At 38.4% G+C, this 15,847-nt stretch overlaps 1 protein-coding gene across 3 annotated transcripts; it reads right to left on the bottom strand.

Moving 5' to 3' along the window:
- Positions 1-58: 58 nt before the first annotated feature.
- Positions 59-15,448, bottom strand: LOC106177791 (uncharacterized). 3 transcript variants are annotated; one of them, XM_087003564.1, is made up of 6 exons: positions 14,510-15,448; positions 11,368-13,114; positions 10,465-10,649; positions 9,915-10,034; positions 9,423-9,547; positions 59-5,961 (listed from the first exon to the last, which is right to left on the bottom strand). In XM_087003564.1, exons 2-6 carry the CDS (start codon positions 13,095-13,097, stop codon positions 5,782-5,784), a joined length of 2,340 nt encoding a protein of 779 aa, XP_086859690.1. In that variant the 5' UTR covers positions 13,098-13,114; positions 14,510-15,448; the 3' UTR covers positions 59-5,781. The 3 variants fall into 3 exon arrangements, with proteins under 3 accessions (XP_086859690.1, XP_086859691.1, XP_086859689.1); XM_087003565.1 differs by having other exon boundaries at positions 14,482-14,543; XM_087003563.1 differs by lacking the exon at positions 14,510-15,448 and adding an exon at positions 14,098-14,474.
- Positions 15,449-15,847: the final 399 nt, after the last annotated feature.

Raw genomic sequence — 15,847 nt, 5'->3', positions numbered from 1 at the left:
GGCACGCTTACATGCCTAACGAGTGGTCGGAAAATGTAACAAAAGCACGATTTTCTGCCCCTTCAAAGCACCCAAACAAAATATTTTTAGATGACAATAAGCAATGGTTCCATCTGATCGTATAACCGATAACAGGTAAATTTGCCAGCTAAGCATTTGACTAATAAGCCCTGTTAACCAACCTGTGAACGTTTTTGGCTGTTTTAACAGCTTTCTATATTGACGAGATAAGTGAATCGCTGCCAAGTATATCTCACTATCTGAGCAACCGATCGTTACAAAAGTTGCACCTATTGTTGTTAGGAATGTGGACTACAGCATGATATCAGGGGTTTAAGAGGAAATTGTTTGTTTGAAAGTTATCGCCTTTTGAAGTGAATAACCCATTGAAATATGGGCTGATTTAACGTAAAAGATGATAAAATCAAAAGTAAATAGTTTAAGACAATTCCCTGGTACCCCGCTGTAGTGCTTTCATCCAGCTTTATGAGGCCTTTTGAATCACTCGAATAGCTGTCTTGGTTATAGAGAAAATCCCAATACCGAAAACGGCATTTTTCCCCTCAAATTGGCGCCAGAGCGTCATCCGTTGGACACTGTACTTAATCCCCGTCTTTAATTGGCCTTTTGGGAAGTTTGTTTTAATTTTTTATAAAAACTTATAAGCCCAGGGCTTTGTTTCTATGACTTTGGTCCTTTTACTATAAGTGGCCTTAAATCTGTGACTCTGCGGGTAAGATGGATTAAATTTTAAATTACCGCTTTTGCCAGTTACCTAGCAATCTTCTTTCGAGATGTTAACACTAACAGTTGTTTATCTTACCAAGCCGTCTCGATTTGAAAAAAAAAAAAATTATAATAATAAAATAGATAAAACAATGTATCATTTAGGGGCAAAGGGCCTACCACAGAAAGGGGCAAGACACCATGGGCGGGCGTCTTGCCCCGCGTAAGGGGCGTTTTGCCCCACTCAATCCACCTACCTAAATTTTCAATTCATAAACGTAAGAGAATTATAACATAGAAGATATTATATAATATATTATTATATTTTAGTGTGTTTTATGCCAAAATAATCATGATTATTTCTAAAATAAATCTTTTATGGAGACAGTGTGGTTAGAGCATGCAAGCGAAAAACGGAGCGGGGAAAATATGGAAAAGAAGTTATGCTCAAGGCTCTTGAGGCAATAGGCAACGGGTTGCCTCTTATAAGAATGTCCAAAGGTTCGGAATACCCCCCACCAAGAAAATACTTAAGAAAGGCTAGACATGACCCTGTGCTCGTGAAAATAGCTGTTAATGAAGTGATTGGGGGAAAGTCACTTAGGAACACAGCATACAGGTTCAACATACCAAAATCTGGTCCATGAATTCACACATGATACAGAATTCCAGGCGTCTTTAGTGACTGATGAATCCCTGGCTTCCAGAGTAGAGGAAGAGATAGCACCCATGGCACCTGCTCCCACCACAGAGGAAAATACACCAGTCATGGCACCTGCTTTCACCACAGAAATAAATTCACCAGTCATGGCACCAGCTCCCACTACAGAGGAAAATACACCAGTCGTGGCACCAGCTCCCACTACAGAGGAAAATACACCAGTCATGGCACCAGCTCCCACTAGAGAGGAAAATACACCAGTCATGGCACCAGCTCCCACTGTGGAGGAAGATGCAGTAAATAACTCAAAAGTTATGAAGACTATTGGTGACAGGCGGTGTCTTTTCCGGTGTTTGGCTGTTGGTGAGAGACCTCGGTTACAAGTGACTGAAAAATATGAAGACGGCAAATTGAAAGAAGTGCAACTTAGAGAGCAGGAGACAAGAGCGGCTGATAATATTAGAGCTAATGCCATGCAGTGTATGCTACAGAACCTTGCCCCCTCACAAATGGTTCGACCCCATAATTGACAGGATCACTGATATGTCAAACAACAAAACCATGGCAGGTGAGCTTGAAATAGTGGCTGCCAGTAAAGTCCTGGGATGTCCCGTTGTAGTAATGGACCACAGGATGAACACCATCCAAACATACACTGAAAATTCTTTCAAACCTGCGCTCTATGTAAAATATACTTCTTGTGGAGTGGATGTAGGGCATTGCGTCGTGTCGCCTACCAGAGAAGATAGAAGACAGACCTCTGAATCCATCCAGGGAATAATAAAAGACCCGTCTCCATTGCCAAAACTCGAGGAAAAAAGGAAATGATCTCGAAAGGCCAAGACCTCTGCTGTCCTAACTTCCTCGCCTTACAAAGCCAAGCTTGAAGCAAATAAGAAACCAAAGAAACAAAGTAAGAAAAACCAGGAAAAGAAATCAGAGAAACATAAGAAAACCATAAAAAACAACCACAAAGGAATGGAGGAAGAAGAAGAGGATTGGATGTGTGTTGTGCGTGCAGAGTGGTTTAATGAGAGCAGACCGCCTGATGTATCATGGGTGCTATGTCAATTTGCAAACAATGGGCTCATGAAGCGTGCACCGACGGAATGCCATCATTTGTTTGCCCAAGTTGTGAATCGGACTAATTCGATTTTATTCTCACAAGTTTTTTACTGATGTCACAGTTCATAACCACTAACTGAGAACCTACTGTATCAGTGATGGGCACAAAAACTCTCTATACATCAAGAAAGATGTTTTTTTTAAAAGATATGTGTACCTCACTATTAAAAAGTAGTTAAGGTTTTGTAAATGACACAATGTTAACAAAAAGTTAAAATGATTGAAAGTGTTTTGCGTATTTTGTTGTATGATACATACATGTATTAAAAAACATCAAGAAATATCATAAATCGTTGATTTTTTCTTGAATCTGTACTGCTCTCCATCTCCAGCAGTTTTTGTGATTTAGAATTGAAATTTATAACATTTCAAAAGTGGTTTTCCTTAACTTAAGAATTGGAGTGGATTTGTAAATTGTTTTTATTGCTCTGAAATAAGAGTGTAAGTTGTTGCATTTTTATTTGTGAGTAAATCCAGTTTTCATAGCTTTAAGTTGTATGATAAGTAAATAACAATGTTTGGGTTATCCTATCCTATCGGTGCAAAGAGCTCACATACATATGACATTTAGAAAAAAATAAAAAAATGGAAAAATTGTTATAATGTAAAGAAGAGATAACTGAAATCAAGAAAAAGTAATTGTTTGTTTATGCAAAACAAGGGTTGTTGTTGGATTTGGGGTAAAACACCCATCATGGACGTTTTGCCCTCTGACAAAAGGCTTTTTGCCCCACCCATGGGCCAAAAAGGCAAAAAAATTTTTTTTAAATTTTAACCATTGTGTCTTTTCTTTTGCACCAATTGACAAATAAATGTTCCAGACTGAACCCCAAATCAGACCGACAATATCAGTGCCACTTTGGTTCAAATATCTTTTTTACAAAGGAAACTAGAGGGATTCTTCCTTAAGGGGTTTATGGATTCCATGATTTTTGGAATAAGCAGGGAGGACCTTATGAAGTTGGCATATGATATAGCTTGTGCTCATGGGCTGAAGTCACGTCAAGTTGGGGCTACGACAAGTGCTGAACATGGCTGCAATACAACCAGCGTGTATTGTCACTCAGCTACGGGAATGTTTCTCCCTCCAATGCTTATATTTAAGGGGAAGAGAATGAACAATTCTCTGCAATTTTGTGTGCCTGAGGGAACCACATTTGCATGCAGCGATTCCGGATGGATTGATGATGAACAGTTTGTGCAGTGGTTGTCTCACTTCATCAACATAACTTTTGGCATCTGCTGAACACAAGGTCCTTCTTCTGCTTGATGGACATGCATCGCACACAAAGAATCTTCAAGTTATAAACCTTGCTTGAGATAATGGTGTTGTTATGCTTTTGTTCCCTCCTCACACCACTCACACCAGGCCCGTAGCCAGAGGGGGTTCGGGGGGTTCGAAAGAACCACCCCTTTTGCTGGGAAAAGGTCCACTCCAGTTAAAATTTGATCTAGGTACATGAAGTTTTTATGGGAAAAGGTCCACTTTTTCAGAAAAAGAACCCCCCTTTTGAAATTGCTGGCTACGGGCCTGCACACAATGCAACCCTTACATGTGAACTTTTTCAAATCTCTGAAATGGTGGTACAACATTGAAAGAGAAAAGTATTTTCCGTCAAGGAGAAAGGGTTACTGTGTACCAGGTTAGTCAGCTTGTCGGCAGGGCATTTTTGGCTGCAGCACAGTGGTGAATGGATACTGGAAAACTGATCTTGGCCACCCAACTGACTTGCATTTTCATCAGAATTTGATATGATTGATGCAATTTCCAGCAAAGCTAGTGCAACACCAACTTCGACACCAGTGTCCAACTCCAATCATGTTGCTGGTGAGGTTCCCCTGATGTGCGATGCAAACCCTGACGTCGAACAAGCCACAGAAACCGTGCCACAAGTCAACTGTCCTGCTGGGACTGAGAGATCACCCCCTGGGTCTGTTTCCAGAAGTGTTCATGATGAGGCACCCATAATGTGCGATATAATCCCTGAAGTCCAACAGGCCACAGTTACCGCACCACAAGACACCAGCCATGCTGCCGGGACAGAGAAATTGCCCCACAACACTAGAATTATTTCAACACAAGCAGACGGTAGAAGCTTTTTTCAGAGATTGGTCACAGGAATGGACGCAACCTTACAGTGTGCTGAGAGAAATCTTGTCACTGGAAAAGCTGTGGACACCCTAACAGACATCCTTGAGATGACAGCTGTGGACACCCTAACAGACATCCTTGAGATGACAAAGGCCAACTTGCTTCGAAGTCAGATGATTACACAGATGTGTGAAAACCCACCAGAGAATTCAAGCAAAGATGCATTAAATGCAGACATGCCTCCAAGAATGCGGTTTGAGTCGTACGAAAACCGTGTTTTGTACATGTCCTCCCCTAATGCAATGGTGGGTGACTTCTGCAAATTAACCAACTCAACCACTGCCGAGCAGAAGATGAAACTTTGGCAAATATTACAGCTGACATCAATGCTAATTGAACCTTGAAAGAGTTAAAACACAAGTGGAAAGATTTGTACTCCAAAGCAAAGAAGGATCTATCTAACAGAAAGCGACCCAAGACAGTTATCAGAAACCACAGAAAACATGTCGAAACGCAAACAAGCTAAGCCAGCCATTGCATCAACCAAAAGGTTTACTACATCTTGTTCAAAGAGAGAAGAACTTCAAAAAGTATTACTGAAGGAGGAAATTGAGAAAATTCAATATGAAAAACTTAAGAAAGGAAATTTTGAAGCTGGATTTAGAAATCAAACTACTTAAGGCCAACAATTTGTGAAGTACGTGTGTAATGCCTATTAAGGGTTGTACCTGTATTGGTGGAAAACTTATTTTACCACACATTTATTGGGTTTATTTCTCTACATTTGATGATTAAATTATGTACCAAAAATTTAAAATGTAATTGTCAAACTTACACTTACTGCAATGGCATTATACATGTATGTTACAAGAGCAATGAATTAAAACCTGTAATACACCTGTAATACAATAATTAATTTCAAGGTTAACACTTTCATCCTTTTCTTTTACATAAACATCTTAAACATAACTTAATAACAAAAAAAAAAAAAAAACAAAAAAAAAAAAAAACAAAAAAAAAAAAAAAACACACACACACACACAAAAAAGGGTAAGATACCAATAAAGCAGTAGTGACAGGGTTAACAAGCTAACACTAAAAAGATTCAGAGTACAGATGTGATAAGGCAGTCCCATCGGTCAAAACTATCGCTCTTGATTCCATCCTTTCAAAAAAATCATAAAGCATTGTCACTAAGGTGAATGACTGCAGGTTCTTTACCAGGGTGGACATTTTTGATGTGTTTCACACAATTGCCCTTGAAGTTAGTCCTGTGGTCACAATAGCTGCACTTGTAAGGCCTCTTCTCACCTTCTGTATGCTTTAGGCGGATGTGTGTCTTGAGATGATGCTCCCACTTGTAAACAGAAAAAAAATCATGTCTGTTGTTACCATATATCAAGAGATGCCCTGGAAGTGGTAGCACTGGTATTATCACAATCATATTCCCCCAAAATACCTCTTTCCCACCGCATCATGACTAAAAATAATTTTGTGTGTTAAACAGTGTAATGTCGCACAGACCCATTATATAATTGGCTGGTGGCACATGAATTATCAGAACTACACAAATTCAGGTTTGAGAACCATCATATATCTTAGGCAAGTGTTTTTTTCTTTTTTTTTTTTTTTTTTTTTTTGATTTCATGTTTCTAAAACTTTGCCTTACTCAAAATAACCAAAACAGAAAAAATATATTAAAAAATAGAGCTGTACATGACTGCATGATCATCATACATGTTAAATGTGAAGGTCATTTTAGCCTAGGTAAACGGTTGGTTCATTACCCCATATTTCCTTTTTTTTGCCTTATCAGTGCTTCCTTGATATTATACATGCTAATAAATCAAATGAAGGCAAAATGACACGACCAGGCTTAAGCAACAGTCTATGTACAAACAATTCTTTTGTCACTGTGTTGTGACTGAGTTTTTAAGTGACTGATTGACAAAAGATAGTATGTAAAAAGGTCAGTCTTATCATTGTGACGAAGGTATTACATACTGAAACAGACTGCTTGCTGTCAGACTTGAAAATGCCTAGGACTACAATTGCTACACGAGTGGACAGTTTCAAAACAGAGCTGGAGGCAATGGCAGCACAGGTTGGGACGGAACTGCATGAAAGCATGCCTGTGTTCACAGTGCACAGGCTTTGGCCGAAAATACATCCAGACTTGATGATCTAGATGCAACCATGCTTCTTTCAGATTTGCATAAATAAAATTGTTATCTTTATAAAGGTCATACTGTTTTTTCTGGAAGTTCTTTTTTGGGTTCGATTTGATTGCATGAAGTATGTTTTGTATTTTAGACAAATAGAACATTTCATTGAAATCACTGGTTTTAGCGTTTTGAGAGATGGCTTGAGTAGGTTAAAATGGGTTTTTAGGTTGTATAAAAGTGACACTACTGTGTCTGTACATAAAAATAGCTCATTAAACAGTTAAAGCCTCCATGTCAAAACTAGAGGATCAGAGAGGCGATACCGCCTCTGGATATTGTACCACCAGCTGGAGTAAGCGCATTCGTATGGACCCCCCCCCCCCAAAAAAAAAAAAAAAAAAAAAAAAAAAAATTGAACACCACCACCAGTCTTGTGTTTGACAAGCTCTATAAAATGCAATAAACAAGAGTTCTCAAAATATGCAACAAGAAAAAAAAATCGAAAAAACATAATAGTTAAAATGGTCCAATCAAGGAGATGTTCAAATTGACCTGTATTTTCCTAACACTGATCACTCCTGTGATTCTCAAGACAATAGGCCTATTGGTTTTCTTTGAAATGCATTATCAGTATTGCATATACCGGTATGCTGACAAAAGAGAAAACCTAGGGACAACACTGGGCAGATCTCTGCTAGTTTTTAAGATATGAAGGGCAAGAAAATATGCAGAGTTCAGTTTGTGGTAAAAAAGTAGGTCAAAGGTCAATTTCAAGGTCACAGCATATGACTTCCTGTATAAGTTCAATAGTAGCTATGGGCATTTCTTTGCCAATGTTGGAGATATGAAGGCCAGGAAACATGCAAAGTGCAGTTCATCATAAATAGTAGGTCAAAGGTCAATTTCAAGGTCACAGTAAGATTGCCAATATATGACTTCCTATTCAAGTTCAATAGTAACTTTGGACCTATCTCTGCCAGTTTTCGAGATATAAGGGATAGAAAATTTGCAAAGTTCAGTTCGTGTTGAAAAGTAGGTCAAAGGTCAATTTCAAGGTCACAATTAGATTACCAGTATATGACTTCCTATTGAAGTTCAATAGTAACTATGGGCATATCTCTGCTAATTTTGGAATATTTAACATTTTCCCCACTGAATATTGCAATGTTGTAATTTTTGATATAGCGCAATGCCTAAACCATATCGAAAACAAAAAAATGGACATCACCCCCAGTATTGCACTTGACAAGTTCTACAAAATGCGATGAACAAAAGGTCTCTGGCATTTACCATTCCAGAATAAAAGCAAGTTTTCAGTTTCGGTATCTAATGGCTGCTTCTCCCGTGAAATTGCACCGATTGACCCATAACTCCCAAAGATGAAAGGAGTCCCCAATTGTAACCTCTCACTATAACAGGAGAGCTTAGATCTGTGTAGTTTCCAAAAAATAGCACAAACAAATATTTTTTGGCAGAAAATTCCCATTTTTAGAAAATTTTGGCTTGTTTGACCTTGAAAAAAAGGTCAAAAGTCAAATCCAATGGCATATTTGGAATCTCCACATATGCCTTTCGGTCAGACTTCTGTAGTAATTTTTCCCATAATTCCTTTGGATTGGGAGATATTTAGCCTTGAATTTTCAAAAATTTTGACAAGGGTGCGTTTTAACAAGTGTCACGCCCAGGCCAATGCACCGACAGAGACAAAAAAACCAGGGTGTTCAAGTTGAGATTATATGTGACCTAAATCCAAGAGATGGGGACACAGGTCCTGGCGGTCTAGGAGGAGAAGCGGTAACGGTGACTTGTTTCCGGCGCCCGACCACGGAGCCGCAGGAGCCAGCGGAGCCGGCGGAGCTGTACGAGACGGGTCGGGACTAAAACCATGAGTACCGCCAGCGTATAAGCTGGTGGTACTAATAAAACCAGTTCTGTGATTGTCAACAAATTGTGCAAAATAAGTACTAGTTTCAACACTTGTCCCTAACTGGATGTGGCATACAAGTGTTATTATGCAGCTGAAATATAATAACACTCTTAAAGTCACATACAGAAAAATGCCAGCATGGCGGGTGCTTCAAATAATAAGATAACTACACTTGTATTTTGCTTGGAATGCAATGAAGCATATTGAATTGCAATGATAGCATATGTTTCTTGTAAGCAAAATGCAAGTGTAATTATCCTATTGTTACAAGCACTAGTCAGGAGATAAGAGATAAGAACAGAAGTTGCTCCAGGGAGGATCATCCTGGGCCCTGTAACTCGAAAGCATTACGCACTGCGACCGAGCACAAGAGTCTCGATTCCATAACCCCCATATGGGATGAGTATGGCCGAGTTATGGAATCGAGACGCTTGTGCTCGGTCGCAATGCACAATGCTTTCGAGTTACGGGGGCCCTGGCCTGAAATGGAAGCACCAACCTAAAATTAAAATTAGCTGGGAAATGCATTTAGACAGTGTCTTGAATCAGCAAGTTGAAGTTAGTTTTCTAAGGAAAAACTGAAAGCATGGTCAAAATTCATTTCAGTTAGTAGAGGTAGCTCAACTAAAGCATGCTAGAAGTGCTTATTTTAAATCCTATAAGTTCATTACAATAAACATATATAAACTGGCAAATAAATAAAAGAAAGATATTTATAAAACCTACCTGAGTTTTGTAATCACAGTACATGCATTGAAAGTCATAAGTAGTATTGTGAACCTTCATGTGAGCCCTTAGGCTGCCTATGGGAAATTTTTTACCGCAAATGTCGCAAACTTCTGGCCTTTCTCCTACAGACATTTAAAAAGAATAGACATTACTTATGAATAAAACAACTACAGACATGTTAACTCCACCCCCTATACTGTAACATTTTTGTGGGAGCCAGTAATGTATGAACAGTATTCACATGATGGGTATTCTGGGATATGGACACTTTCCATGAACAAGCAAATTGTATGAAAATCTGCAGTATATAACAACAGGAACATAGGGTCAATTCGATCAAGTTATTAATTTAGTTTTTCCCTTGGCATGCTGATTTTTTTCAATCATGTAAGAAACTAGTAGAAGTGGCGTGTGTGTGTGTGTGTGTGTGTGTGTGTGTGTGTGTGTGTGTGTGTGTGTAAAATGCTGCACTTAAGTGACAATGGTTACCTGTGTGTATCCGCATATGGCGACTTAAGGTACATTTCATTGTACATGTGTAGTCACAAAGTTCACAACTATAAATCTTGCCTTTGCTTGGGAGTATACCATGTTTCTTAAACTGGTGAGCTGGGGAAAAAAGGCTGAAATCAGACTTCATTTATTTATCTTTTTTGTCAGTCTTAACACTGAATGTAATCTGAAATTCTTCTCTGAACAAGAATGTAGGAAAGAAAACAGTAATTAAGAATTAAGCAGGGTTTTGAATACAAGACCCATTCCCATAGACACCACTGGTCTATGCAGATCAAAACAACTCTGCGGGGACTCTTTGCTAAGCGCAATCAGCTTAAGTGAAAGACAAGCCTTCTCACCATTATCTCAGGAGGCCTGTTAATCTGTTAAACTGATTACATTCAGTGAGTCCTCTTGGAATTGGATCTATCCTCGTAACCAATGGTGCCTATGCCAAAGCAATAATCATTTCTTATAGATTTTACATAAAAATAATCAATGCAAACTCTTAACATGAGAAAGATCATTTGGTTACAATATAAACCTTCAAGTTCCCCTTTGGCATATGAAGAGTGGTCACACTGAGTACATAAAAAGGTCTTTGGAGCTCTGGTGCACCGCAACTGATGAAGCTTCAAAGCCGCCTTGTCAATCAACATTTTGCCACAGTTTGGACAATTGCATGTATAGCGCAATTCATGTCGAGACAATATATGGGCATGTAATGATCTAAAATAAAAGGCAAAGCATGTATATGTTAGTAATACTGTTTAAAATTGTATAAAGTGGACTTAAGTATGAAAATAATTGATAACTGCATTTCTGTGTGGACCCAACTCACTTTTATCAAAGTGTTGTGATTATTACCTCTGCCAACGAGATAAATTTTGGTTCCATTGTCTGTTTGGCTGTTAGCAACATTATCTAAAAAATTATGGACCGATTCCAATGAAATTTTCTGGATAGGTCAGAAATGGGCTAACTAATAATTGGTTTTGGTGGTAATTAATCAATAAATTAAAAATGAAGCAGTGATCCATTAAGTAATAGATTATTAATTAAAGATATTGAAATTGAGCTGGCTTGGCGGGGCCGTAGCAATAGTCCGAAGGTTCAATAGTCCGAAGGTTCATTGATCCGAATATTCACTATAGAACCTTCGGACCAATGAACCTGATTTAAAAATCGATGAAAATGTTACCACTTTTCAGACCAATGAACCTTCGGACCAATGAACCTTCGGACTATCGAGACGCCCCCGTTTTGGCAGATGTCTGCATTTTCTGTGTGTTTCAAGGTCTTATTTCAATGAAGACATGGACGGTCAAATTTGAAAGGTCATTTTCCACATCATAATGTTCACTGCAGGATATTACTTCTGCCTTCATCTAGAGAAATATCACCTTTCATTTCTTGATACAAAGTGTATATTATCAAGCTTATTTACCTTTTGGTTGAGAGCCTTTTATTGCACTGGGGGCATGGGAAATTCTTCTCTTCGGTGTGCTTAGCTCTGCAATGATTCTCCATAGTAACTGAACTATATGTCAGGAATGAACAATCTTGATAAGTACATCGTACAACTTTATCTGCATCAACCAAACCATGGTGGGAGTACTTATGCTGCAATAGCCTTTTCTCATTCATATACACCTTCGAACACAGCTCACAAATGTATAACTTGCCACGAAGAAAATGCCTATCAATGTGCCGTTTTAAATAACCTTTTAAGGGAGTAACATAGTTACAGAAGGGGCACTTGTGAGGAGGATCAGTGTTGTGTTCTTTCTTCAAATGATTGGTGATATCTTGAATAGTAGTGCATGTAAAATCACATTCCTCTTCTGAGCAGACTTGAATATATTTCTTATGTTTTCTAATATGGTGCCATCTGTAGAATTCTTTGACATTGAACTCCTGAGGGCAGTTAGGACAGTGAAAAGCCTGCAGAAACACACCCAAGCCGTGTGTCTTAACCCGATGCATCACCAGAGCCTTTTCGTTTGCAAACACATTACCACACTGTTCACATCGATTCAAACCTCTTGTTATTTCATCCAGTGTAAATTCACTGCCTCTTCCTTCGCCACTAGGTATTTTTAATGGAAATGGGACATTTTTAGACTTTGTAGCAGCTGCAGTGTTTTTCCTATCCCTTACTTGACTAGATGGAAATTTCCATAAACTTTTCTTCTTGTGGTTTAACTGAAAATGTCTCAAAAGTGCAGACTTGGATATGAATCCTTTAAAGCAAGTGTAACACACATGGCTTGGAATATTTGTTTTAACAGGAATTTTTCTTCTGCTTTCTTTTTTAAAATTCCTACAAAACCTCTGTCGTGCAACTTTTAGCAGACCACCAGAGCAGCTTCTGGCCAAGTAGTGTAAACTTTTTTCTGTTATATTGGGAAAAATAGATTTGCATGTAACACAGGTATATTTGCCCCTGTATTCACTTCCACCACTGAGGCCTGGTAAACTGAACTTGGATAAACTGCAGGTTTTATCAAGAATATTCAAATCTTCTAAAGGTTTCCACTTCTCTTCAGTTGTAAATTGCTCTGTAATATCTATTTTCATGCCTACCAAGGATCCAGAACTAGATTTAAGGGACTCCTCAACACCCAAGACATTATACACATCTCCCTGTTCTGTTCTAGTAGCACAAGCTGACATTTCATTTGTACAGTCATCCTCATCACCATTATCCAATGTATTACACTCATCTTTAATATCAAAGCTGGGTGTAGAAACTGCTGAGGTCATGGACTTGCATGTAATATCAAGTACACCTTCAGTTTTCAAGCCTCGTCTTTGGCCTGTATCCCACTTGTCAAGCAAATCCGGAATCTCCAATTTTTTAGCAGTCTTTAGAAATTCATCCCAGCAAGGGACTGGTATCTTGATTTCCTGGCCATACATATAGTCTAGGATATAGCTGAACATCTCCCAATTCATATCAGGAAGCATAATGTGCGACTGGTTAGAATTTAAAAGACGGAAATAATCAGCAAAGTATTTGGAGTAAGAGACAAGGATGAGTTTATGGGCGCTACAGGATGTGTTTCCTATGTGAATTTCTATGTCACAATAGCACTGGTCAGATCTCAGTCTAAAAGCATTTTGAAGAAATGAAGTTTGGGCTTCAACACTAATCTGGATAGATACTTCAGCCATTGTGTAAAGGCAAAAATCTGAAAAAAGGAAACTAAAATAGTTAAGAATGAAGAGTGAGTCAATCAGTACTCAGTGAACTCAGTGAAGTCTCTAAAATTGACTCTGACCAAATAAAAGATGACTTAAAGGTATATATACATGTTCTTCAATACTGTATGCATGTTTGAAAAATTATAAACAAAACAATAATTATTATATTATTATACTTAAGTAAAAAATCACTCAGAAAACGTAGACCTCCGGTCATGGCTGTTCCCATTAAGTCAATGTTTCGAGAGCAAATTCTACTGCACACACTTTACAAAATACATTGTATGATTTTATTTCCCATATTGTGTTTGTAAACCACACTTCCTTCACTTCTTTTTTCCAGTTTCACATTTATATTTCTCTCTTTAAGATATTGTATAACCAAATTTTAAACTGCATGTTCATGCCTAGTTTCTATACTTATATATTGTGCCGCAAATGCCTTAGACCGCATTCACAACGAGTTGAGCCATGGCTCTGCAAATCCACGAACTAAATATGGCGGGCATACATGAAAGAAAAGCGCCTAATCTTTTAATAGTCTCTATGCCTCTCACACGCCTGCGGGGCTGGGTATCTTCGTGAATATCTCTGGTAACATTATCTCCGTAGATAGCTGATTCATTGCTGCTCTACGGGCAAATTCATTCCTTTTTCGTCTCTGTTTTGAAAGATAATAGAGCAGAAGGGCTTTTGTCCTTCAATCGCCTCCAGCCGCCATGTTTTCTTCACCTCGAGTTTAATTGATGAGCATGCGCACTTAATATTTTTCAGGTAGCTTCCACATGGCGAATGGAAATGAGATTTAATGACTGTACCCCCACCGGGGACGACGTGTGGGGAGGCGTGTGAGAGGCAGAGAGACTACTAAAAGATTAGGTGGTTTTTCTTTCATGTACGTCTGCCATATTTAGTTCGTGGATTTGTAGAGCCATGGCTCAACTCGTTGTGAATGCGGTCTTACACTCACCCAGTACGTACATGTACAATGTATGTCTGTCAGGGGGAATTTGAGTTAGGCAGTATTTTGGCTCAGCTTTTAAAATGGCGTCTTAAAAAGGGGCAAACGTGGTGTCGTTATAACAAGAACAGCCTTTTGTTTTCATGAAATGATTCAAAATGTTTAGTCATAATAAGACGTGTGGGTATCTTCGGACTATTGAACCTTCGGTGTATGACCCCGTCTGTACAACATTAGAAAAACTTGTGACTTTTCGTACGTCTTAATTCAGGTAAAACTTAAAATCACCAGGAACTTTAACTTTATATTCCATATCAGTCACAAGTACATGTCACCCCTGACCTTGGTAGGCGCAGTAAACAAATAAGCAATTCTAAATGATACATAAATCACCTTAGAATAAATCATTTCACACACTCACTCAAGAGTACATGTACATATCGGCTCGTCGGCTCCTCTTGAATTGGGTGTAACTAATTCCAAGAATGAATAATTATTCGAAGGAGTCTCTAAGGTTTTATTTCGAATTTATACACTACATGTAATTAAGACGGGTACGTACGGATAAAATTTAGTCCCAAAATATTACACGTCCCTATACTCCCGTTACCGATAGATACATAAAGGAAAAACAGAAAAAACGTCTTTTTAGATTTAAATACCGATAGATCCGATTTTTTTCTGCTGTCCTATATATTTGCGTTCCTATAGATATGACGTCCTCATAAACCCACGTCCTTTAAATCCGCATACCTATAGATCCACGTATTTTTAGATCCAAATACCGATAGATCCATTACAGGTACACTATTGCTCGAAATAGTTGGTATACTTCTCAGTACATAAAATGCACTTCTTTAAAACGGCAGTACGCAGTCAGCAATATATTATTCTACTAGATCGTTTTCACACAATACTCAGTGAAAGAACATAAAAAGAACAAAAGTGTGTTCTATATTTCACAACGCTTAATTACTGTTCTAGCGTCAGAACACTGTTTAAAGCGTTCTCAAAATGCAACATTCGAACACGTAAAAAGTGTTCTGAATTTACATGTAAATGTGTTCTAAACAAATCAAAACAAAAAAGAACATAAAAATGTGTTCTAAAGTTCACAACGCAAGTTGATATGGGCCTTTTAGCCGATTACGATGTCAGATACATGGATCTAGCGGTACCTGGATCTAAAGATACGTGGGTTTATAGGAATCTGTTGGTGGATCTATCGGAACGTAAATTTAACGAGACGTAAATCTATTGAGACGTGTATGTATAGAGACGTATCTATCGGGGCGAATATTTTATTGGGACGTTTATCTATATGGCGGACCCCATTAAGACAACAGCAAAATGGTTTGATCTGTTAGCCATTTAGTTGAAGAAATACATTGGTTCTAAATACCAGGCTAGTTTTTAGCTACAACAGTATGCCTACACCTGCATAACTTCCGGTCACTCTCGTATATGATTTTCCAGGCAAGAATATTGATTGTAAATCCATGGAAGAGTAAATGTAAGCCGTCTTTATGGCTTGCCGTGTACACTTTTCTATATTTACGTCAATATGTGGTGATAAGAAATCAATTACCTCCCCCCCCCCCCTTCAGTTTCTGAAAAATATATCTCACCAAGATTCCTCTCTTGAAATTAGCATTTTTACTAGCTTAATCATAGTTCTAAACCTTACCACGGTTTGCTCTCAAAAAAGAAAAAAAAATTCGGGGCTCTTGAGCAGGCCACGAACCCCACACCAAGGGGG

Source organism: Lingula anatina, chromosome 2 (genome assembly GCF_051362555.1).
Source record: "Lingula anatina isolate TDL-2025a chromosome 2, LinAna3.0, whole genome shotgun sequence".
In the NCBI taxonomy this organism is placed as follows: Eukaryota; Metazoa; Brachiopoda; class Lingulata; order Lingulida; family Lingulidae; genus Lingula; species Lingula anatina.
This window is presented reverse-complemented; position numbering and strand designations above follow the sequence as displayed.